This window comes from Uncinocarpus reesii, genomic scaffold (assembly GCF_000003515.1).
Source record: "Uncinocarpus reesii 1704 scaffold_1 genomic scaffold, whole genome shotgun sequence".
In the NCBI taxonomy this organism is placed as follows: domain Eukaryota; kingdom Fungi; phylum Ascomycota; class Eurotiomycetes; order Onygenales; family Onygenaceae; genus Uncinocarpus; species Uncinocarpus reesii.
Genome location: NW_003052500.1, coordinates 6,283,269 through 6,304,973, shown reverse-complemented (window position 1 = coordinate 6,304,973; position 21,705 = coordinate 6,283,269). Strand labels below are relative to the sequence as shown.

Sequence of the window (21,705 nt, the reverse complement as noted above, 5' to 3'; positions counted from 1 at the left end):
ACGCAAGCGATTCAAAATTATTCCGTGGAATGCCCTTTGCTGCATCCGATGACGATAGGTAGAGCAGAATATTGTACGGTGAGAAATTATGCCGATGGTCCACTCGCGTCAGATGGTGCAAATAGGTGTGTTGTAGGAAGGGGAACCCGTAGATCATGTACATTACCACATTCAGCGCAAGGAACACCCCCAGAGCTGTTAGGGTAAGCTTGAATCGTTTGACCGTAGCGAACCGCAAGGTCTGTGAAATCCATCCAAGCTCTTGATCCCTTCCATCAGCCCCCTTTCCGCTATCCGCCCGATCATCCAAATACCAGATAATCGCCGGCCCATAGATAAACGGATATATCTTAAAATGCACTCCCAACCCCAACAAACATCCTGCCAAACCGACTCTTCTCTGCAATACCGCCCACAGCAGCGCAATCACCATCACCCCCAGCAACCCCTCCGAGCTCCCCCTCGTGCTAATCGTCGCGACCATCGGGTTCAACAACCAAATACTCGCATACTTCAACGCTCGAGTAACATCCATGCCCCGATGCTCCCTCAAAACTCGCACAATCAGCCACCCAGCAACAATATCCGCAAGCGCAAACAGCGCTTTGCCAAACGAAAACCACAACCCGCCCAGCGGCCAAGGGCCAGTCCAGGCTGTGGGAACGAGGAGCCAAGCAAGCAACGGGGTGTATCTGTAAGTAGCCCTGTCGTAGGGCGATTGGCCCCGTGATACGAACCGTGCGGCATCGGTGAAGACGTAGTAATCAATATCGGTGTATTTCATGGCGGAATGGGCATCCTGATAGAGCCCGTAGAGCAGCAGGACGAGACGCAATACAAGTGCAGCGGTGAATACCCGGGAAGGGGAGGAAAAAAAGGGGATTGATGCCATGATGGCAGTCTGGTCTCTGGTTGTATAATGGCTTCCAACCACCGGTATTATGGTTGCGAATTATGATTCATAGGCGCACTGCAAATAAATCATTGGTTGACCGGCTAGCCATGCATTTCAACTCTGGTAATAAAGCACAATTGACATAACAATGGCAATTTCAGCCTCAAAGCTTGGGTTCAAACATGCAAGAAACAGAAAACTCGCACAAGTGTCAATATTGCTACTTTCATCGGGTGTTCAAAGGCTGTCGTTGAATTTTTGGATGACTAAGCACGTTGATGGTAACTACTAGTTAGTTGTATGAATCTCTTTCGCAGGTTGCCCAAAATAATTTGATGACGCTTTACTAGCTAATATCGGTGTACTGAGAGTAATATTTGTTTATGAACAATTGACTCTTGAATCTAGGAGTGAGTGCTCGCGCCTGCTGCTATAGATTTTCTAGAGTGTAGGGAGTATCAAGAGATTCTATGCTTGATTAGTATAGAGTTGCTGCAAACGGCAGGCCGATTTCAAGCATCTATGAGAACCGAACGACATTTTGGGTGGGTGGCAATCCAGCGTCGTACATCGCTTCCCTTGCACCTGTGACAGTGGCGCTATGACCAAGTGATTTAAGATAATGCTCGCTATGGCCGAGCAATTCCACGGTAGTCGCTGGCGGAGGGTAGAAATCTTCCTGCGCGCTGGGCCAAATACTCGTATTGTCTCCCCAGCTGATAAAATCCAGCATTTGTTGTGGTGTGTTCCCCATATACGGAGCGATAGCTTGGTAGCCCTGGAAGCCTGTGCCACCAAGTACCGGTACTTGATTCATGTTGTGGACGGGAGGACTGCTGTTTGGTGTGTTCAATGATACAGCGGCGGAGCTAGCTTGGCTTCCAGATATGAAACTGCTAGTGACGGTAGTGCGTGGCCGTTGGCTAGCTTCCAAAATTTTTGAAACCACCTCCAAAGTCCTTTTGGCTGTCGGGCTCCAAGATTCCAGACGTTCCAACGCACACATGGCGGTCTCAACTTGATTCCTGCAGCTATCTAACGTGGCATATGGATGAGTGGCAGTGCTGTCAGCGATGAAAAGTCCAAGCAGCGGAATCAGTGTGGCCTGGAAAAGAAGCCAGACGGCGTTCCATCCCGTCATTTGATTCAGTCGAGTGGTGGAAGCGACATCGCGGATTGTTTCGTCAGCGACCATTCTACACTTTTCAATAGCGTAGCGCTCTTCCGTTCTAAGGGCCACATAAGGGACACGACGCATTGCATAACTCAGTAGCACAGGCCGATGAAGAAGGATTCGTTGACTCTGATACCGCCATCGCATCACAGTACGTGTTGTCAAGACGGGATCTGGGCAAGGCTCGTGATCTTTTAGCACTGGAGGAAGTTTGTCAAACCATTCAACCAGCTGATCGTCAAGGCCAACCAATTCTGAATAGGCAACGATCGGAGAGGTTGCGAGGGCATCCCCAACCTGCGTCGCGATTTTACAAAATCGAGTGTTTTCCACTAAAGATAGAACACACAGTGCCAATTCCTATATGAAGGTTAGAACGCAAATTGATCTTGCGATGCATGGATAGAGAGCCCAATTTACCCTGGTTCCATTGTATTGGGGGAGTTTGACTGTAATTCCGGGGCCGCTCCGTCCCATACTCGGTCTGCCAAGTGTCATGTATCCCCAAGTGTCCAGGCAAAAAAGAGACCACCAGATTCTTCTTCGTAGGTCAATGGAGAATTTTCTTTGGTTACCTAGGCTGGCATCATTATGATTATCCGCGAATGCCTTGTGTAGGCCCAGCATTATGGCCATGCGCAAAGCAACCGCCATAAAAGAATGCGCCAAATTTGGCTGGCTAATATAATGTAAATAATGTCCTCCCATCAGGGCCAGGGTTTGAATGGTTTCCAAATGCGGATTTCCTAGAGTGTCCAAGCTCAAGTAGTGTCTAGCTCTCAAATAGAAACCCTCGTGTGATGTATCGTTAGCCGTGTATGCGGCGATACTTCCGAGTGCAAAAACTATATTTTGAAGAGCTAACCAACGTGGGTCGGATCTTTTGCCTGCTAAAACTGTCTCCCGGAACAGCTGCTTATCTAGCAATGGCGCAAAGGCATGAAAATACGCAAAGTACGCGTCCATGAGAAGTACGCTGTTTACTTCCAAATGGTCCACGCTGGGGGGCCTGGAGTGGTAGAGCCCACCCAGAACCGTCTCGGGGCGCTACTTTCTCTTGTTTCGATCGGGGCTGTCGATTGGAGGTCCTCGAAAAATGCTGGGAGCTCTCAGGATCAATCCAAGTAATTACTCGCATTACGGCGTTCACGGAAGAAATTCCTAGGTATGTTGACGGGCGTTTTGTCGATAAAGACAAAGCGTTAACATCATCGGAGACTGTAGCCAAGAGGTCCGAGCTGCTCGATCCCTGACTCTCAGTGGTATCGTCCGGCATCGTCTGGAGAGATTCCAGGTTTTCGTCGTCTGGTGGGAGTGGGGATACATGGTTTTCGGCAGACGGTGAGTACTTGGACGCGGACGCAGGGACCGGAGAAGATTCAGGATGCGATTGGGCGTTTGAGGCCAGCTCTAAGAGTTTCTCGCGCGGCAGGTTTAGAAGGGATTGCAAAGGAACACTAGGGAAAAGTTTGTCGAAAACGGTTCGGTATTCCTCGACGGTCGAAGATAGCTTTTCGACATGCCTATGTGAGTTGGGTGGTTCATCAGAATTTTGTAGAGCACTGCTGAGAGAAATGACGGCATCGAGAATAATCGTATTACTCGAAAACAATTGCAACGGGCAGTTCGCGCAAAAGGGTGATATTCAGGATAAGCCAAGGCCGTGGGCAGCAACGAACGTATTGAAAAAAAAGAAAGGCGATACCTTCTAGACGGCCGTGGGTCTGAATAGTGACACAGGTCGGTTTTTTTATACCATTGACACGCTTCGCAGGGCTGTTCCCCATCACAGCGAATCTTGCGACGTCGACATTGTTCACACGCGCGAACCGTTGAGGATCTTTTTCCAGCCTTGCCACGGCCTTCGCGGCTCTGACTCCGGGCCTTATCTGGATTTTCGAACCCCTCAAAAATGTGGAACATGGGTGCGAGCAGTTAGGCAGTTATGAGCCGCTTTGGACGGTCACGAACACTAGAAGTCCCGTTATGTGTGAGGTGTCAAGGAGCAGAAATCGGTCTGGCCTGCTGTCCAATCTTGGAACATTGGATTCGAGCCTTCAACCGCATGGGCAGGGGAGGCCAACTACCGAGTAGGCAACATGGAATTATCTGGACTCAAGGTGCATTCTTTTTTTACTCTTTTATGGTCGTTATTTCTTAATGTTCAGGGACCGAAAATCACGGTAGGTGTTTATCATCCTTCGAGAAGAGGAGACAATCTGTTGCAAAATTTAAGTGTATGGCACAATCGGGGGACCATCTTTTCAGCCCCGGAAGTAAAAGCATTGAGGGGCGAATTTCGCTTCTGAGATCGCAGCATCATGATAGGACAAGCGAGAGAGGCCTAAAGTTTCGTCGCCCGTTGAGGTTTCAGTCAGAGAGAAAGCCGGGATGGAGGTAGACGCATTGATGGCAAATTCGTCAAAACATGGAAAATGAAGAGGTAGTCAACTATAAATATTTCCAGGTCAAACAGCGCGTCCCCAAGCTCTTGCTCTGTGCACTGGAAAGGCTTCCTTACCGGGCGCACTTTCGCCGTCCCACATTTCTCCAAGCAATCCTTCCCGTTGCTGAACTTTGACCAGGGAGACGGACGGAGAATGGGGCCCCTTGATTGGCGCAGGGGCCCCTCAAAATTCAGCCAGCAACGAAGCTCTGCGGCGCAAGGGCCCGTGCCTAAGAGGGATAGGTTCAACGTGCACCAGCCTCGGCAAAACTTTGTGTGGAGGAGCAACCGCCACAAGGCCAAACGATTGTTGGCCCTGGTGGCTTTTTGCTTTCCTCAATCCATGAGCGACGAGGTCGAGATGTTGGATTTCGGGAGTTGAAGTCGGACCCACAGTCAAACAGCGCAAACATGCGATCACGTGATGATATATCTTGGCGTGTTGGAGAGTCGTTCTCGCCTGGCCATCAGCAGCATTGAAGCCCCGACTAGCCAGCCTGTCTTGCGGCGATGGGCACCAAAAGGTCTTGGGAAGGAAACCTCATTCAGAGGGCTGAAGGTGGAAAAATGACTGAACCGGAGCAAAAGGGAGGTGTTGAGTCCTTGTTTTCGTACTTCCGGAGCGAATTGGACGAGCACCATGATCGCCGGGAACGTGTGATCAAGGCGTCGCGAGATATTACAGCCTTGAGTAAAAAGATGTACGTATTCAAGTAGACAACGCGTAGTTTGTGGGATGGTAATAGAAGCTAACGACTATTGATGTAGCATTTACTCCCTTCACAGGTAAAGTGATCTCCGCGACCAATTCAGCTGTGCTTTAGTCCGAACAAAGCGGTTAATAACTCCCAGGGTTCGGAGCTTAAACACTACCGTCCCAAGGTCCATCGCCAAAGAAAACACTGACAGATTTGCCCAAATCCGCAACCTCTTCAATTCCATAACTCCCGATGTGTCCGGTCTCAACTCCTGGCGATATCAATACCAAATCACCTGGGGCGTGCAGGAGTACATCGAAGCACTCTCCTTTCAGTACTACATTGAAAAGAAACAGCTCATTCCTCTCGAGGAAGTGAGGAACTCACTCCCCCCCGAAATATATGTCACGGAGACGGATTATGTACTAGGGTTGTTTGACCTAACCGGAGAATTGATGCGTTTCGCCATCACGGCAATGAGCACAGGAGAAAATCGTCCGCGGAGTACGCTCGCGGATGCAAACGTCGACGGGCCAAGTGGTGAATCAGGGTCCGGATTTGGACACGGTTCGTCGGCGGAGGGGATCATGGTTGATTTACGGGAATTGCGGGCTATGTTTGAAAAGCTGAATGTTCCGCGGAACCATTCCCTGACGAAAGAGCTAAACAAAAAGATGGAGGTTATGCAGACGAGCGTGGAGAAGGTTGAGAGGGCTGCTTACGGTTTCCTGGTTCGTGGGCGGGAGCGGCCTGAGGGATGGGTGCCGGACTTGTCTGCGAGTACGGCTCCGGTGGAAAGCTATTAACAGCATCATTGGTCGACTCTGGTCTTAGCAGATTGTATGGTTAATGAATGATGGCGGTATGACCAATGGGATGATGTTTATGTGAGTACAATTACTTTACAAGAATAACTATGGTAATGTTAACAAAACCCCAATACTGGATTTGCAAACTCAACAATATGTACGCGGATGCTGTTTACAGCATTGATATGAATAGAGTTATCAAAAGCCAAAGCGGAGTATATCTCAACCCCAAGCCCATTGCTCAAAACCATTTCCGTCATCAATCATTTCAAGTCATCAAGCTCCCAACCCATAACAAACTGGAACCCATAGATAAATCGCATTCTCCCCACCTCCCTTGACCCTCTCAAACCTTCGTCGGGTCCTCGTCTTCATCCAGAATACCATTTTTTATCAATTCCTCCGGCTTGGGCCGCTGTTGGATCTTGTGCTCCAACGAATCCGCAAGCATGTGTCTCTCTAGCTCCTTTGCGTGTGCCTGCAGAGCAGGAGCGGCGTTGGAATGGGGGAGGATATTTCCTAGTTACCAGGAGGGCTGGATTAGCTGTGTGTACAATATAACACAAGAAGGATAATGGATGCAAATGGCGCACGTTCAACTAGAATATCCCTCTCCGGCCTCTTTTCTAGATTACGTTTGAGACTGTCCATCGCGCGGTGGCGGGCGAGCTCTTGCTGTGCTGCCTGGAGGGAACTAGATTCATGTCTTGGCTCAGCATTTCCGTCCTTGACCCTGGCGGTTTTCGAGAATGGGGTTTTATTTGTTTGTTTGTTCCTTTTTTGTTGTCTGGGGGAGATATGAGAACGTACGGAGCAGCGGTGGTATCTAGCAATATATGCCTATCCTTCAGATCCTGCGGGTCGGGTCTGCGCTGGAGACACTTCTCTAGCGAGTTCCGCCGCTCCAGAGTCGGTGAGAGGGGGGAGGAGTCGATGTGCGGGGAGTCAGTCATCGTGGTTTGCTCGTTGTCTGGTTCAGCCGATGGCTAGAGTTGTTGGGTGTGAAGCGTAGCGGATGGAAGAGTGGAAGAATGGATTGCTCCAGAGAAACAAGTTCAATGATCTACGGGAGATGGGAGAGAGGCGAGATACAAATCATGTTTCATGTCCAGGGGGACTGTATCAGGCGATCAGGGCGTGTTTACGGGCACTCTGGCGATGACGCTTGGAGGTCAGGTTGCCCCGCTTTGCCCTGTGACGCCTATCGTGGGGCCACCAAGAACGGCTCGTTAGCTGGTCAGTCAGTGAGTGGGCGTCAAGTGGCGTGCATCCTATACGACAGTTCTCAGTAGGCTCAGCTCTACACCAGATGAAGCAGACACCTAGAAGATAGTTTCCGACACTTCGTAGTAAGCTCAATTTGCATACAACACAACTAAACGAGAAAATGGTAAAGGGAACCCGCTGATTCGCAGTCACATATTGTTTTGATTCAAGCCTCCCAGACCCCCGTAGCTTCTCCCGGGCAACATATACTCTGCACAAAATACCACCAAACAAGGCTGTGGCTTCAGATTGGTTGGCTCATCGCCCAACAGTCATTTTAGCTCGCCATAAACAGATTAAAGAGACCCGAAAATTGCGAAGGAAAGGGAGGGCGAAAATACATCGCCAAGATCTTCATCATTCATCCCAACCCCTGAATGAATACGGTAAACATGGAAACGCAACGTGAAGTCGAGAGAGGGGACTTTTCGGCTGTTAATAAAGTGGGCTGGTCGCTCCGCAAAAGCCACGGATGCATGTCACGCTGCTGCCAAGTGCGTTGGATTACCTTAGCTGCGATTCCGTAAGAGAAAGATATCCCATCGTTGGACGTCTCAGAAACCGATCAGGGTCCAAAGTTCGGCGGTTGCGACACCGTTAAGCTCGTAGTCATCGATCCGGCACTGATGGTATGTGGTCTTGAGAGGTTCTAGGTATTGAAACATGTCGCTTTCCAACAACCGATCGCACAAAGGAAGGGCCGTTGGAAATTCGCAGAGAATCAAGGAACCCAGAGTCTTCCACGACCTCTACCAGTGCCTCGAAACATGCCGCCTCCTCGAGGGCCTCCCCGACGACCCGGGCCTCCGGAACGAGGATGTTGCGGGGGCGGCCCACGGCTCACAGTATTAGGAGTGTTCGCATTGGCTGCGCCTTGTTGCTTTACCACGCCAAAATTGCGATTAAACGAGTCGGGGTCAATCGGCGTTGAAGGCATCTCGACCTGCGGTTCAGTTGGACTGCTCTTGATTCTTGCGCTTCCGTTGGTATGGCTGTTAGCACTTCGAGGAGTGACAGGCGAAGCCTTGGTAGGAGTTCGAGTGTTGGAACCAGCACTTCCGAGCTTTGCCTGGCCGCGAGGCACGAAGACGAGGACGTCCTCGTCACTCTCGTCCTCGTAAGAGAGGAGTGGCTTAGGCTCATTAGTAGGGTTCTTTTCGAGATATTTGCAGTGGTTTTTGAATTCCTTTTCTTCATAGATGATGGAAGTCCGGAGTTGAGGAATATTCTTGACTGCGATGCCGAACTTTTGAGCCCAAGCCTGAGAGGAGCGGTTATTTGTAACGAGAACGCAACCGGATGCAGCAGAAGTGGCATCCGGGTGGGCATGGAGTCGCCAAAGAGTAGCATTCAGAAGAGGCCTAATCTCTTGCGGAACAACCGGGTTGACAAACACACGTTCAGGGGTTTCGTCTTCTTGAACTGAATCGCTCTCGTCTCTCTGAGGTTCTCCCAGCTGGCGAGCAGCGTACTCTGGGCTTTGGCGGGAACTAGCCGTGGCTGGGGAGGCAGGGAAACTGGGGGTCCCGGCAGAGTTCGCTGACGCCGTATCCATGTCGTTTTTAAAATTCAGCTTGCTAAGGAGCATCTGAGACATTTCATTAAGATCGTCAATGCCCCCAGTGATTCCGAGTCCATTCTCGGCGGACTTCTGCGCGGGCTCAACGATCGATGCACGGGCCGAAGTAGTAGATACTGGAGCCTGGCTGTCCACAGCCTCCTCCTTGAATTCCGGTAAAAGATATTTCTCCGCCTCTGCCCAAGTCCCAAATTGTTCCATCGGCCCTTGAAGCACTACCTTGGAGGCTGGGATGCTGTGCTTGCCAGAAGTTACGCGATCGAGAAAACGGAGTGACTCGCGGGCGTTTACGCCGGTTTGGGAGGGAATCTTTTTCAGGGCATGAAGGCGCTCAAGCGCTGGAAGGATGTTAGCTCAGAAATGGATACGCGAAGGTCAGGGTAGGAGCACATACTATAAAGAGGTACGATAAGGTTGATAGCACCCTGCGAAGTCCATTTTTTGATGTCGCCAATATTGGCGGCTAAAGCGGTATCATCCACCACACAATGAAAGACCTTGCGACCAACTGACATGATGATATCCTGGATAAATGCGGTAGGAGAAGGAATATTCGCCCGTTGGATTCCTGACAGAGTAGATCCCAGATAACAGATCAGCTCTCAAGGAGTTTGTGCGAACGTATGCGCTACACGGATGTAGTTAGATAAAGAGGATATCGTCGAAAACATTTGAGTTCCGGAGTTTGAGCACAGTTTGGTGTCAACAGTGGGCGGAAAGTGACGAGGGCATGACCATCGTCTTCCAGCAGAGACAGTGACACAAGCCTTCGAGGAGGGAACGTTCAAGTGAAGAAGGTTGCAGCAACAAACTCACAATAATGGACAAGATCACTGCAGATAGTTTTGTCAAGCATTTTTGGATCTGCTAGTGAAGGTGAGCCGGCACAGAGCAAGCTGTAGGCGCGATACAGCAAGGCGGAAGTGCCAATTACAGGTCGATGGGATGGACGAGCAACGACCAAGAGGAATCCAGCGCTCTCGATGGCAGTTCAAGAGTTGAGGTCGGTTCTTCGGATTTGGTGGTTTGATTGCTGGGATGCCAGCGAGGGGTGGATGACTAAGCACAGGCATCTATCAAGGTTCGCACGGCTTCCAGAGTCACCTTGTCGTCACCATAGTTGAAACATCAATTCAGTCAGTTTATATGATGTAAATAATCATTGATTTGTATCTAAAGCAACGATTTCTATTACTGATCAACATATCCATTTTTCTGCCTCTCGTGACACTCCTTAACATCCCCTCATATCTCCACTAGGTCAAGTTCGGCCAGATACCACTGATCGGGATCTATGTTGATAGAGAATATATCCTCTTCACTGATGCCCAGAGAAAGGGTGTAACTTGGTCTGAACTGCTCAGCCAGGGATTTCATATACTCAGCGGGCGAGCCGAACTGCTCGCTCCTGTTGTCCATCCTGGCAGGAAGTAAAATCAAGTTTGTCCGGGTTCGATAAAGGCTCGATATATAAACCACTGCAAAGAAGTGCTTTATGCAAACATATGTGATCCCCCATTTTTATATCTCCAGGCGATGCACAGGGCATATGAAACACTTCCCCAGTAATGATACTTTTATCCAGCCGAGCCCGTAAGAGGGACAAAGGAAAGACGATGTTTCGACAAGGAGCATCCCCCCAATTTCGTCACTGGCAACCCTTGGATGGTTGGTTTCGATCTAAATCTCTTCTGCTAGATTCGCTTTAGCAGCCAAAGGGTTATTTAACAGATAGGGATAAGAAACTGAGAACAAGAGTACCCACTTTCCCATAGAAGATAGCCTAGAAGAGCAAGTATTTCATGATGGGCCAACAAGAACGATTCTTCGAGTGCAATTTCGTGGTAAACATAGTGTCAAAGAATACTCGCAGAAGTTCATATACAATCCATTGTCCTCATACATGAAAACGGCACTTATTTACTATGAACGCTGAGCAAAAGCCGTGAGCTTCAATGGCCGCGAAATGCATATGCGCATGGATATCAAATTTCTCTCCCCAAGCTAATATAATTGCAGAAACAGCCATCACTCTTTGCGGATCAATCCACTTGATTCGGAAACTCGGGCGGCCCACTCCCTGCTCATGTGTCAGAAACGACAAAAATGTTGCTGTGGTATTAACTAGTTTACAGAGCTGGGGACACTTACGACCAACTTCCATCGTACAATCTCCTAGAACCCGAATCGCCGTACCCTGCTTCATTGAGCGCCAGGTCAATGACCGCCGCTGTTACCCCGGATCCACAAGAAGTAATGATGGGCCGCGACGAGTCGACTCCTCTGGATTCAAACACCTTGCGCAATTCCGGCTCCGGCAGTAACGTTTTAGTGTCAGGATCAAGAAGCTCTGGGAACGGCACATTCACAGAGCCCGGCATGTGTCCCGAAGACAGTTCCGGGCGAGGCTCAGGCGCCTGTCCCGACCATCGTGCAGCGGGCCGAGCATCCACGATTTGAACACTGTCCGCACCTTCTTTGCCATAATCGTCACCAATCTGCTTCATCTCGGCGAATTGGACCACCATTTCGGGGTGATGGGTGTGCACCTCGTAGGTCGATTTCTCCACCGGCGTAATCTCACCCGACTCAGTAGGATATCCCTCACGAACCCACAGGCGAAAGTTGTTTAGAATGCGAACGTTTTCGTGCCCAAAGTATCTAAACGTCCAGCCCACGCGAGGAGCACTCATCAATCCCAATTCCTCCGTGTCGTAGACCACTACCTCGTCGTCGCGACGGATCCCCAAATCTTGCATTGCCGCTGCAAATCGCTCCTTGGTTGGTAGCATATGAGGATATGGCGAACTGGTGTCGCTAACAGCGTCTATATCAAAGAAACGCGACTGCGGAATTCTCTTCCTCTTGAAGGCTTCAATCCCGGTGCGTCCTTCTGGGTCGTTGGGCATGAACCAAGCGGCACATAAGGGAATGACGCGCGGTGAAGTTGAGATTTTGGTTGGCACATTCTTTCTCAGCCCATCATTGAGCTCCTTGGGAGTGATGAGATAAGAGGAGAATACGGAGATGGAGCGTTGTTGGTGGTTTGCTTGGAGCAGTGGGCTGGCGATGGAGGACCTAAACCGGGGCAGAACACGATGTGAGAACACAATGGGTCGGAGAGCCACAGAAGCCATTGCTTGGGAGGGAAATGGAGCTCTGTTGCAATAGGATCTTGACTGGTTCTTACATCACGATGAGAGAAGAGAGGAAGAGGGAGAACAGCCGTGAATGAGCAGGGAATCTCCGAGACGCGGGGTTTAAAGTGGTGAAGGCACGATTCTTCTCTTTCAATCGCGACTACTGCGACTGCGTCTTCTTTTCAAGCTGATAACAACGGGAAACAATCACGAGAACAAGGGGCGTCATAGACCTTGCCAGCCGCCGGAGCCAACTTAATTCGATACTGGCGTTTCGCCGAAGAGGCAAAACAGCTCTTGACGCCGACGGGCCATTGAGAACGCCCCAAACCCAACCCATCTCCACCGGTTCTTGCGCCCAGCTGTGCGGCCGAAAGCTTCTTTTCTTCGTCAAACCCGGGAGCCCGCCCGATACCAGGTGATCGATGGTGGCAGAACAGAGATGAAGGTCACAATCAAGCAGTGGAATGCCGTGGCAACATGGCGATGGGACATGCCGGAGGAAGATGTCTGTGGCATCTGCCGGGTCCAGTTTGATGGCACCTGTCCAACCTGCAAATATCCCGGTGACGATTGCACGCTGTGTGAGTATCCCTATCCCATGACATTGACTGGATTTTTAAAAGGACTGGGGCTCATGGGATACGCGCACAGTGATTGGGAAATGCGGACATTCGTTTCATATGGTAGATGGTCCCGATGACTTCCCTTTCCCCACGGCGGGTATGCCTACATTGATGGGCCAGAGACGACTGATGAATTCCACTTAGCATTGTCTCCTGACATGGATCCAACAAGAATCCTCTAAAGGACTCTGCCCGATGTGTAGACAGAGTAAGTTGGCCTACACACTGTCGTGCTAGAAATAACGGCTGATATTGATGGTTGTAGAGTTCGAATGGAAGCAGGATGCAGAATGATGCGATGGGCGGCGAAAGAGGCGTTGAAACTGCTTTGGTAGTTAGTTAATGCTATGATACCCAGACTTGTTCAATTGATTTGAATGCTTTGACTATTGCTGCCTTTATACATTGATATTCTTTGCTAGGCAATGTATGTAACGGACTAGACTTTGCAACACACTCAAGCTTCGATCTTCCATCTCATCATACAGAGGACCGCCTCCCAACTCCATATCCCATTCCTCGCAACGATCATACCTAGGATACAGTTCATCGAAGGATCTAAATAATAAAATCTGGATAAAAGCAGGGCGGATGATGAGCTTCGAAAACCAGCGCGCCGTCTCGCAGTCCTCCACCCCCAGACCTTCGACGACCACCAGGCCTTCGACTCGCAGCAACGACGGCCCAAGTCAAGCCACCGCTACTCCTCCAGATTATCGACAAGGCCAATACCAGACCTATGCCCGCACGCAGCCCGACCAGGACAGACAAGAACACGAACCGTCACCCGGAGCACGGGACGGCACGCCGTCTTCGTTTCGGCCCTTTTTCACCCTGATCGAGGATGTCAACACCTCGAAATTCTACCATCCAACGGTTCATTATGTCTTCAGCGACGACGACACGAGTCTGATCACTGAGGCGGCGATGCGGTCGTTGGACCAGCAGCAATACCTGCCGTATCCGTCGTCAAAAGCCGGCAAGGGCAAGAAAACTACCGCAGACCCAGCCGACCTATCCTCCTCCTCCCTTTACGCCGGCAAGCTCCCTCCCCGCATGTCCAACGCTCAAGAACATTTTATAGTACTCGACATCCAACCGACAGCCACCAGCCCGTCCACTGAGAATCCCAACCTCCTCCCCTCGCCCGCAATTCCCTCCGCCGGCCCCAGTCCCAACTCCAACATCACCCATCTCCCCTTTCCACCCCCATCTCACTACAAAATAACATCTGCCCATTCGCTCTCACCCACCTGGCAAGTCCTCAACACCCACCTCACCCCGACCCCGACCTTCGACTCCTCCCTCAATCCTGCCGCCATGTCAGACACCGCACAGCCAGACTCCGGCCGCTTCCCCCCCGGAGGCCTGATGCTCAGAGTCGAAGGCACGGCGGGATCAGGCGCGTTAGCGGGATCCAAACCGCGGGCGGCGTCACAGGGCAACACGTCCGTCGCAACCGGTCAGCAAGCGCTGGACGAGATGGTGGACCTGTTTGAAAAGCGGATGGGTGAGTTGAGGAAAGTTGTTGACGCCAGTGGATACGGGGTACAGCCGCGCGGACAAGAAGAGCGGGATGAGGGTGACTGAATTGGAAGTTGACATGTTTAGGGGGACTTATTGGCGTTAGGAATCTATTTCTCGGAGTTGGTTAGGCTACGGCCCTGGTAGATTTTCTGATATTGGGCGTTTTGAGCTAGTGGACACCTAGCAATAATTCTTGCCATTTGTATTTGATCAATCTGAGAAGATGCATTATTAGTTTGTTCACCAAATATAAAACTAGACTACCTAGTTATCCAAAACGCTGCCTCGATCCTCTCAGGAAACCAGACCAATCCAAAAACAGTGAGCAGTAGTGATACGCCGTAACCGCCAACACCAGTCGCCAGCCAAAAGATTCTCCGTCCGCCATATCCCGTAGCTGAATCCACATATCCAAAAAACCAGCACTGCCTTTGTAAAACACCCAAACAATACCTACCCATAACCTTGCTTCACTCTGGCCCACTCCTCACTCTCCTCACAGGCGCCATGCCGCTTGCCAATGCCGGAGGCAACAGATTTTCCCTCCCCTCAAACGCCACACCAGGACCGACAGTAGTTGCATTCCTCCTCGTCGTCTTTGTTGGAATCATCATCTTGCTCTCCCCTGTCAAATTCGCTTTCGCCGCGAAGCTCGCCGATAACCGTCTCTTCGATGGTGGCTGCATATCTTTGCACAAGCCGTCGAGTTGCTCGTGCGTTCCAAAGGCATCTTTAGGCGTCACGTTGCTAGTCGGCAGACGAGAGATATTAACATCAACTTCCCTTAGCCCAGAGGACGTAGAACATGGCTTGCTTGGGGACTCCACCAACCCATCTTCATCGTGATAGACTAACCCTTTACTCGGAGATAATGGCCCAGGGCCTATTGGAGACGAAAGTGACACAAGAGTAACTGGTGCCCGTTTTATGGGGCTTTTCTTAGGGCTCTTCACAGGGCTTTTAACACCCCTTAGCCTCCGGATAAGTCTATCATGCGAGTCGGTCCGTGGTAGCGTGACTGAAAAATTGTACTGGACTTTCTCCGGAGTACTGCCAGTTGGGCTATACTCCGTCATTCGTGCATCCTGAATGTTGTTTTGAAGCTCGCTGAGGGGATTCCTAACATCCGCTGTCAAGTTCGAGACGATGGTTTCTATTTCCTTATGGTCGCCGCTAACTGTCGAGAGGAACTCTTCTGCGCTTGACTGTAACTTCTCAAGATGATCGCCAATTTCGCCATGAGCGCCGCGAACATTCAGGGCAAAACTATCCAGTATCTCCAGATTTGAGCTGTGATATTCATCGTTCTGGCACCGTGCATGCGTTACAAATTCATCCAATGCCTGCATCTGCACTTGCATATCCTTTTTCTGGTCCTCAACGATGCGTACGGTCTCCGCATGCACTGCACTTGTACTTTCTTCGATCGAAGCATGTCTCGTTGATAACACCTATGGTCCAGTCAGCAGTTGTCCCAGCACAAGAGCTTGCCCGCCACATACATCCATATTTTCTGCCATCTTTGATTTCAACTCCCGCTCAGATGCTAGTACCTTCTCCGTGAGCTTGCTATCATTTTCAGCCCAACTATCCATCTCCTGGCTGTATGACACACTGGCTTGTTGTAATGAAGACCGTGAAGCTTTCATGTCAGCCCTAACGCCATTAATGTTCTTTCTAAGCCTAGACGCTTGCTTTTCCGCCGATGAGCTTAGAAGACTCTGGATCTGCGACATGAGCTCCGCTCGCTCCCTTTCTGAATTCTGCTTTTCTTCGCTTATCACAGTCTCAAGTGTTGATGCAGCTTCTTCGCTCGCTTGCAAGGCCTTTTGGTTGGCTTCCTGTAATTGTCGACGGATGTCATTAATATAGTCTTTTTGAAGTTGGAGTTGATGCACGAGCGATCCAAACATTGCTGCGAGTTCATCACTTAGGGATTTATGCATCTCGCGGAACTGGGATCATTAGCCCCCATATTATTCAGTATATCGTTTGATTCCAACTTACTTCACCTTGAAATTGTTGAAGTTCATCAATGACTTCACCGGAAATACGGGCTGCAGCAGAAGACAAGCCATTTAAGCCTGCCCCAACCTTTCCTTGGACGTCCTCTCTCAAGTCTTTAATCTCGCCTAGGATGTTGTTCATCTCATCTCGATTCGAAGACATCTTCAATTTTGTATCGTCTTCCATGCTTTGCAACAATGCATTCGAGTTCTTTATAAGCGAGCGATCCATATCCATGGTGTTTAACTCCTCAGTAACATAGTCTTTCACTTTTGAAGAGAGTTGCCGCAGACTGTCATCGTGTAGTGACTGGAAAGCGGTCATTCGGTCATCAATAATCTTTGTGATATCCAACATGCAGCTAGTCGAAGACTCCCACGTATCTTTATTAAAGTGATGAAGCTGAGAATGCCGTCCTAACTTTGAGTGTAGACCTTCAACATCTGCAGATGACTGTTCCAACTGTGATCTAAGATTAGCTCCAATTTTATGGAGCTCAGATTCAGTGGCCTCATGTGCTCTTCGTAACATCTCCTCTTCCTCCAAGCTTTTCTGGGTATTTTGTAAGACGATTTCGGTTTTCTCCAATACATCTTGCGTCTCGTCCAAAGCTGCTCGAGTAGCCTCATTATCTTTTTTCAGCATGTTGAAATTACTCGTCAATGTAAACAGTTCCTGGACTTTATTTTTCAAATTGGATTCCATGCTTTCTATCTTCGCTCTCTGTTCCTCTGTGAGGATCCGTCGTGACTCGCTTTCCACGGTCATTTCCTCGTAGGAGGCTGCTGACAGATAAACACCATTTCGGAGTCTCGTGGCTATCAACTCCCCTTTTAGCTTCTCAATCTCAGTAGTAAATTCTCGTAGTAATGTTTTCTTGGACATTGTCGAATTTATCTGGGGCTTATTGCGGATATTCTTAGCACGGAATGCGTAGTCTAGCGTCGAGATCGTCTCTTCTAGATTGCTACGAGAGGGGGAAATTGTCGCTATGATACATGTTTTCGTGCGGCCACCTAACGAGTCTTGAAGCAGCCGGGTAAGCTTTGACTCCCTAAATGTAGTAGTATGGGTTTAGTTTCCGCTCTATGGACGCAGGGGAGAGAATTCTGACCTGTAGGGAATATGAGGGCTTTTGTCTACCAAAGCGTTAATTACCCGGCCTAGGGTAAGTAAACTTTTGTTTATTAGTCCAGCTTCTACTGCCCTTTTATTTTCCGCGCCGCTGCGTTGGATATTTTCACTTCCAGCCAAGTCAACAAGGTTCAATTTTCCTGTGCTGACAAATTCCTCGCCTTTGTCCGTTGATCTTTTGATATACGCCGTAATCGTAAACACAGTATGACTTCTGGAACTGAGATCGTTGCATTTTGTTGCTGCAACCTGGCGACGATGGCTGCCTTCCTGGAGCAATCTGATACCATCTGATGCGGAGTGGATATAGGACTCGCCCATCCCTTGAACCATGGTGCCGTGGCTCCCCTTTTTGGCCCCATCCTCGTATATCTTTAATTTTGAATTGTCTTCCGGCGAAAGCAAGTCCCTCAATTCCTCGTTATATAACTCAATAAAGGAACATTTCACCGAGTACTCTGTTTCCTCAAGTCTCCGAAAGAGCGCATAAAGCACTCGAGGAATTATCCCAGCAGCGTCGGACAGCAATCCGAGCGTATCCGTCATGTCGCCGGACATTGTGTATGTTTTCCCCGTTCCGGTTTGCCCGTACGCAAAAATTGTGCAATTATAACCCGCAAGCATCTGAAAGAAGCTCATATCAGCATTGGCCCTGCGTCACTAACGCTAAATCACATACCTCATTCAGAATCGGCACTACCACTTCATCAAACACGATGGCCTGGTCCGCGGCTGGCGAGAAGACCTTGTCGAAGTTGTATGCTTTATTCCCCATGGCATTAGGCCCCATCGACAACTCGACGGTTGAACCTTTAATTCCTTCCGTAGAAACAACCACGCCACTATTTTCTTTCACCTCTCTATCATTTCTCCCTCGACAACGGACCACCACGTGAATATTCGTATCTCCAGGTACTTCATGATCGAATTCCCTGTCTTTCCGCTTTAAAACAGCGCTGGCTTGCGTTCCAGGAGAGATATTTGTGCGCGCTGAGCTTGGAACTGAAGGCCTAATGGGTCGAGCTGGCGTGCCAGCGCGATCCTGAGCGGTGGACAGTCGGCTCTTTGCGGGTGCTCTGAGTACTCGTTTGGGGGGGTCTCGTGTCCTGGAGTCTTTGGCGGGCTGCGATCGCGTAGGCCCAGCCATTGTAAAGAGCTTGAATCAGGAGTGGTTGTGCTGCTCATGTATCGGTGATTCGCGTGTTTCGATGGGAAGGGCTGTCAGGATACAGGCCTGCCGATGTTCGATGTTTGATGATCGGACGACCCAAAACAGCAAAAGATAAACAATGACTCTGATTGGATCACCCAAGATAGGGCTATATTACGTCAGCAGTCCCATGACGCAGGTCACATGAGTGCTGATAAGATAAGCAGCTCTTTAGCGCGTGTCAGTTGGGCGGGCAGTTCGCTGTCGTCATGACTCCCTTTGATCCCATCTGCCCTCTGTTCGGTTTGCTTTGCACAGACTCTGATATCTCAGTTGGTTTCCTGATGCTGATGCTTTGATCTCCCCGTACTGACCCTCTCTGGAGGGCTTACCCTGATAGTCCTTTGAAGATCAGCTCTAGGATGAACTCTCTGTTGGCGCAGAGACCATGACGACATCCGCAAGCACCTCCCCCGCACAGGTTCAACCTGGCCGAGGGATCGGCCTTTTCAGTGCGTATATGATCTACGGAGTGTTCCAGTTCTGTTCACTGACAGCGGTCGCATCTAGCTCTTGGTGCTTCGCTCCATAACATTCTGACACGGCTCAAAGGCCTGCCACACGCATACCCGACTATTGACCTAGTCTACTCGTCTTCTGACCCTATTCATAACCCTATCCTTATAAAACTCCCGGAGAATGGCTTGCGCCTACGCTTTGATGGACAAGACCAACGATTACGGCTGGTTGAGGTGTTGGACTTCACAAAAATACCACTCGCTTATAAAGGCAGCGAGGTCATGAAAGGGGGCAAGGCGGACGGAGCGGAACAAACCGGACCCAAATTTCGACATATCTACAACCGATTGTTTGGGCTGTCGTATCCCGGGGAGTACATCCCTCCTCGAGGGAACGAGAAATACGGGACCTATATCTTGTCATATCCTGGAGTAGCCTTTTCGTTTCCGTTGCTACATTCATCTTGGTCGCCGGGCCGTGATTTTGTCTCCTTGATGTCCTCTTCGGCTGCGTCTCCGGCAAAGTCCATGGCTGTATTCGTTGGAGAATCATGGGCCGATTCGCGGTCGGACCTTATGACCCGGCAGCCCATTTACCCTCGATTGACAGCACTGGTAGGGAAGAGTAAGGAATTTATTGCCGATGAGATTGAGCTGGTTAAGGTTCACGGAGCAGGAATGGTCGAGTTCATTCGGAAAACAGGCACGCCGGTCTGGATTACTTTGTCTGAAACCACTCCCCAGGATTTAATCGCAGAGTTTGGGCCGCCCGATGCAATTTACCGGAGAAGTGACCGTCGGATTACAATTCACGGTGGACGTGGTCCTGTTACAAACAACTCCGCCGCTTTTGGTACCAGCCCCTCGCCCAGCCAACTCCCCTACGACCCAACGGACTATGATCACACTCCTGACACAAGTGCCATAGAGGATTCTGATGGAGACTCTTCGTCCTCGTCACCGGAGCAAGGCTCTTCATCCGCAACTGGAGAATGCTTTTATAACTATTTTAACCACGGATTCGACGTTTTCATTTCTCAGCCAACCGCTCCTGGACCACCTTTTCCAGGCTCATCCGCCGCGGCATCTCTAGGTGCAACATCGAATCCATCGCAACTCACAGTCACCAAATTGCTATTACACGGGAATATACCGGGCTCTTACCCATTTAACCGGCATAGACGAAGCCGATGGGTACTGGATTTAAATGGAGACTATTCTCTCAACTCGGAGACACCATACGATAGAATCTCAGAAAGCATGAAGGCCCTCTGGAAAAGGTTTTATTCGAACGCATCAGAAGCGGCAGCGTTCCAAAGAGGCATGGTTCTTAATCGGGGCTGGGGAGATAGCCCTGGTAGCAGTGTTGAGTTTCTTGGGGGTTGGGAAGAAAGCACCGGGAGCAAACATGGTGGTCACCCTGCCATGGCAGATGCTAATGCGCTTGGTAACACGGAGCTATACGGTTTTCCAGGATTGCTGTTTGAAGTCTTGAAGAATGGAGCTGTCAGCTGCTTGACAATCTACTAGACTTTTGTTGGCGTTCAGGCCTGGAGTAAACAGATGGGGCGTCTCACAGATAATACCCATTATTGCTTTGTCCTTTTTGATATAATAATAGATTGAATAACTCGGAGAAGGGAAGTGTAACGGCTATTTCAGTATAATACAGAATATCACTGCGCCCATTAGCTGTAAATTGGTATAATTGGTACCGGTCCGTATTCATTTCACAGCGGGTGCAAATCGACCAAACTTTTCTCTCAGAAGCTTCGATTCAAGCAGCAATTGACAGTTTGGAGGGAGCATGCCTGACCTGTCGCGATCTCTCGCTCGATCTTGGTCATCGACGCTCAAGCTTCCCAAATCAACATTTCCAGCCCGCATTGCGGCTGCCGAACAGGCGAAATACCTCCAACGATGCACCGATGACCTCTACGCCTGGCAGCGTCGCCATCGACCTGCCGATTCCACCTCCCAATTCGTCTTACACGATGGCCCGCCCTATGCAAACGGCGATTTACACGTCGGACATGCGCTGAATAAGATTTTGAAGGATATAATATGCCGACTGCAGCTGGCAAAGGGGAAACGGGTGGAATACGTTCCGGGTTGGGATTGTCATGGATTGCCAATTGAACTGAAAGCGCTGAATGCGAAAAAGGGGCTGGGAAATGATTTGGGCCCAGTTGCCGTTCGAAAAGCTGCGCGACAGTTAGCAGAAGAGACGGTAGTGAAGCAGATGAATGGCTTTCGGCAGTGGGGTGTGATGGCTGATTGGGCCAACCACTGGAAGACCATGGACAAGGATTTCGAAATGAGGCAGTTGGAAGTGTTTCTCGAGATGGTGGACAAGGGATTGATATATCGCAGGTATAAACCTGTTTACTGGTCTCCTTCGACGGGTACAGCACTAGCTGAAGCGGAGCTGGAATATCGAGATGACCATGTGTCCCATGCTGCTCTGGTCAAGTTTCTGCTGGCGGACTTGCCAGGGAAAATAAAGGAGCACCCTTCCATCGCTGGACATGAGGTATATGCCGTTATTTGGACGACGACGCCATGGACACTCCCAGCGAACGCGGCAATCGCTGTCAGCCGAGATCTTAGCTACGTGGTCGTACAATCTAGGAACCATGGGAAGATTTTAATCGCAAATTCCCGCCGTGAGTATGTTGAATCGCTGCTCCAAGATAGCCTCGAAGTGCTCTTCTCTATTTCAGGCAACGACTTGCT

At 49.9% G+C, this 21,705-nt stretch overlaps 8 protein-coding genes across 8 annotated transcripts; 3 read left to right on the top strand and 5 right to left on the bottom strand.

Annotated features, from left to right (window-relative positions):
* Positions 1-86: 86 nt before the first annotated feature.
* Positions 87-892, bottom strand: UREG_02381 (uncharacterized protein; the record flags this gene model as incomplete). The annotated part of the gene is made up of 2 exons (XM_002542819.1): positions 87-195; positions 315-892. The coding sequence occupies 2 exons, from the start codon at positions 890-892 to the stop codon at positions 87-89; spliced, it is 687 nt and encodes a 228-aa protein (XP_002542865.1).
* A 523-nt stretch (positions 893-1,415) lies between these two features.
* UREG_02380 (uncharacterized protein) lies at positions 1,416-3,992 on the bottom strand (the record flags this gene model as incomplete). The annotated part of the gene is made up of 4 exons (XM_002542818.1): positions 1,416-2,429; positions 2,490-2,914; positions 3,054-3,592; positions 3,826-3,992. 4 exons carry the CDS (start codon positions 3,990-3,992, stop codon positions 1,416-1,418), a joined length of 2,145 nt encoding a protein of 714 aa, XP_002542864.1.
* Positions 3,993-5,025: 1,033 nt separating this feature from the next.
* Positions 5,026-6,019, top strand: UREG_02379 (uncharacterized protein; the record flags this gene model as incomplete). The annotated part of the gene is made up of 2 exons (XM_002542817.1): positions 5,026-5,216; positions 5,368-6,019. 2 exons carry the CDS (start codon positions 5,026-5,028, stop codon positions 6,017-6,019), a joined length of 843 nt encoding a protein of 280 aa, XP_002542863.1.
* Positions 6,020-8,009: 1,990 nt separating this feature from the next.
* Positions 8,010-9,382, bottom strand: UREG_02378 (uncharacterized protein; the record flags this gene model as incomplete). Its single annotated transcript, XM_002542816.1, has 2 exons — positions 8,010-9,205; positions 9,262-9,382. The coding sequence occupies 2 exons, from the start codon at positions 9,380-9,382 to the stop codon at positions 8,010-8,012; spliced, it is 1,317 nt and encodes a 438-aa protein (XP_002542862.1).
* Positions 9,383-10,895: 1,513 nt separating this feature from the next.
* UREG_02377 (uncharacterized protein) lies at positions 10,896-12,004 on the bottom strand (the record flags this gene model as incomplete). Its single annotated transcript, XM_002542815.1, has 2 exons — positions 10,896-10,947; positions 11,019-12,004. 2 exons carry the CDS (start codon positions 12,002-12,004, stop codon positions 10,896-10,898), a joined length of 1,038 nt encoding a protein of 345 aa, XP_002542861.1.
* Positions 12,005-12,706: 702 nt separating this feature from the next.
* Positions 12,707-14,223, top strand: UREG_02376 (anaphase promoting complex subunit 11; the record flags this gene model as incomplete). The annotated part of the gene is made up of 3 exons (XM_002542814.1): positions 12,707-12,730; positions 12,778-12,841; positions 13,220-14,223. 3 exons carry the CDS (start codon positions 12,707-12,709, stop codon positions 14,221-14,223), a joined length of 1,092 nt encoding a protein of 363 aa, XP_002542860.1.
* Positions 14,224-14,630: 407 nt separating this feature from the next.
* UREG_02375 (uncharacterized protein) lies at positions 14,631-18,448 on the bottom strand (the record flags this gene model as incomplete). Its single annotated transcript, XM_002542813.1, has 5 exons — positions 14,631-15,611; positions 15,663-16,115; positions 16,168-17,221; positions 17,282-17,925; positions 17,981-18,448. 5 exons carry the CDS (start codon positions 18,446-18,448, stop codon positions 14,631-14,633), a joined length of 3,600 nt encoding a protein of 1,199 aa, XP_002542859.1.
* Positions 18,449-18,899: 451 nt separating this feature from the next.
* On the top strand, positions 18,900-20,499 carry UREG_02374 (uncharacterized protein; the record flags this gene model as incomplete). The annotated part of the gene is made up of 2 exons (XM_002542812.1): positions 18,900-18,963; positions 19,022-20,499. 2 exons carry the CDS (start codon positions 18,900-18,902, stop codon positions 20,497-20,499), a joined length of 1,542 nt encoding a protein of 513 aa, XP_002542858.1.
* Between the last annotated feature and the right edge of the window lie 1,206 nt (positions 20,500-21,705).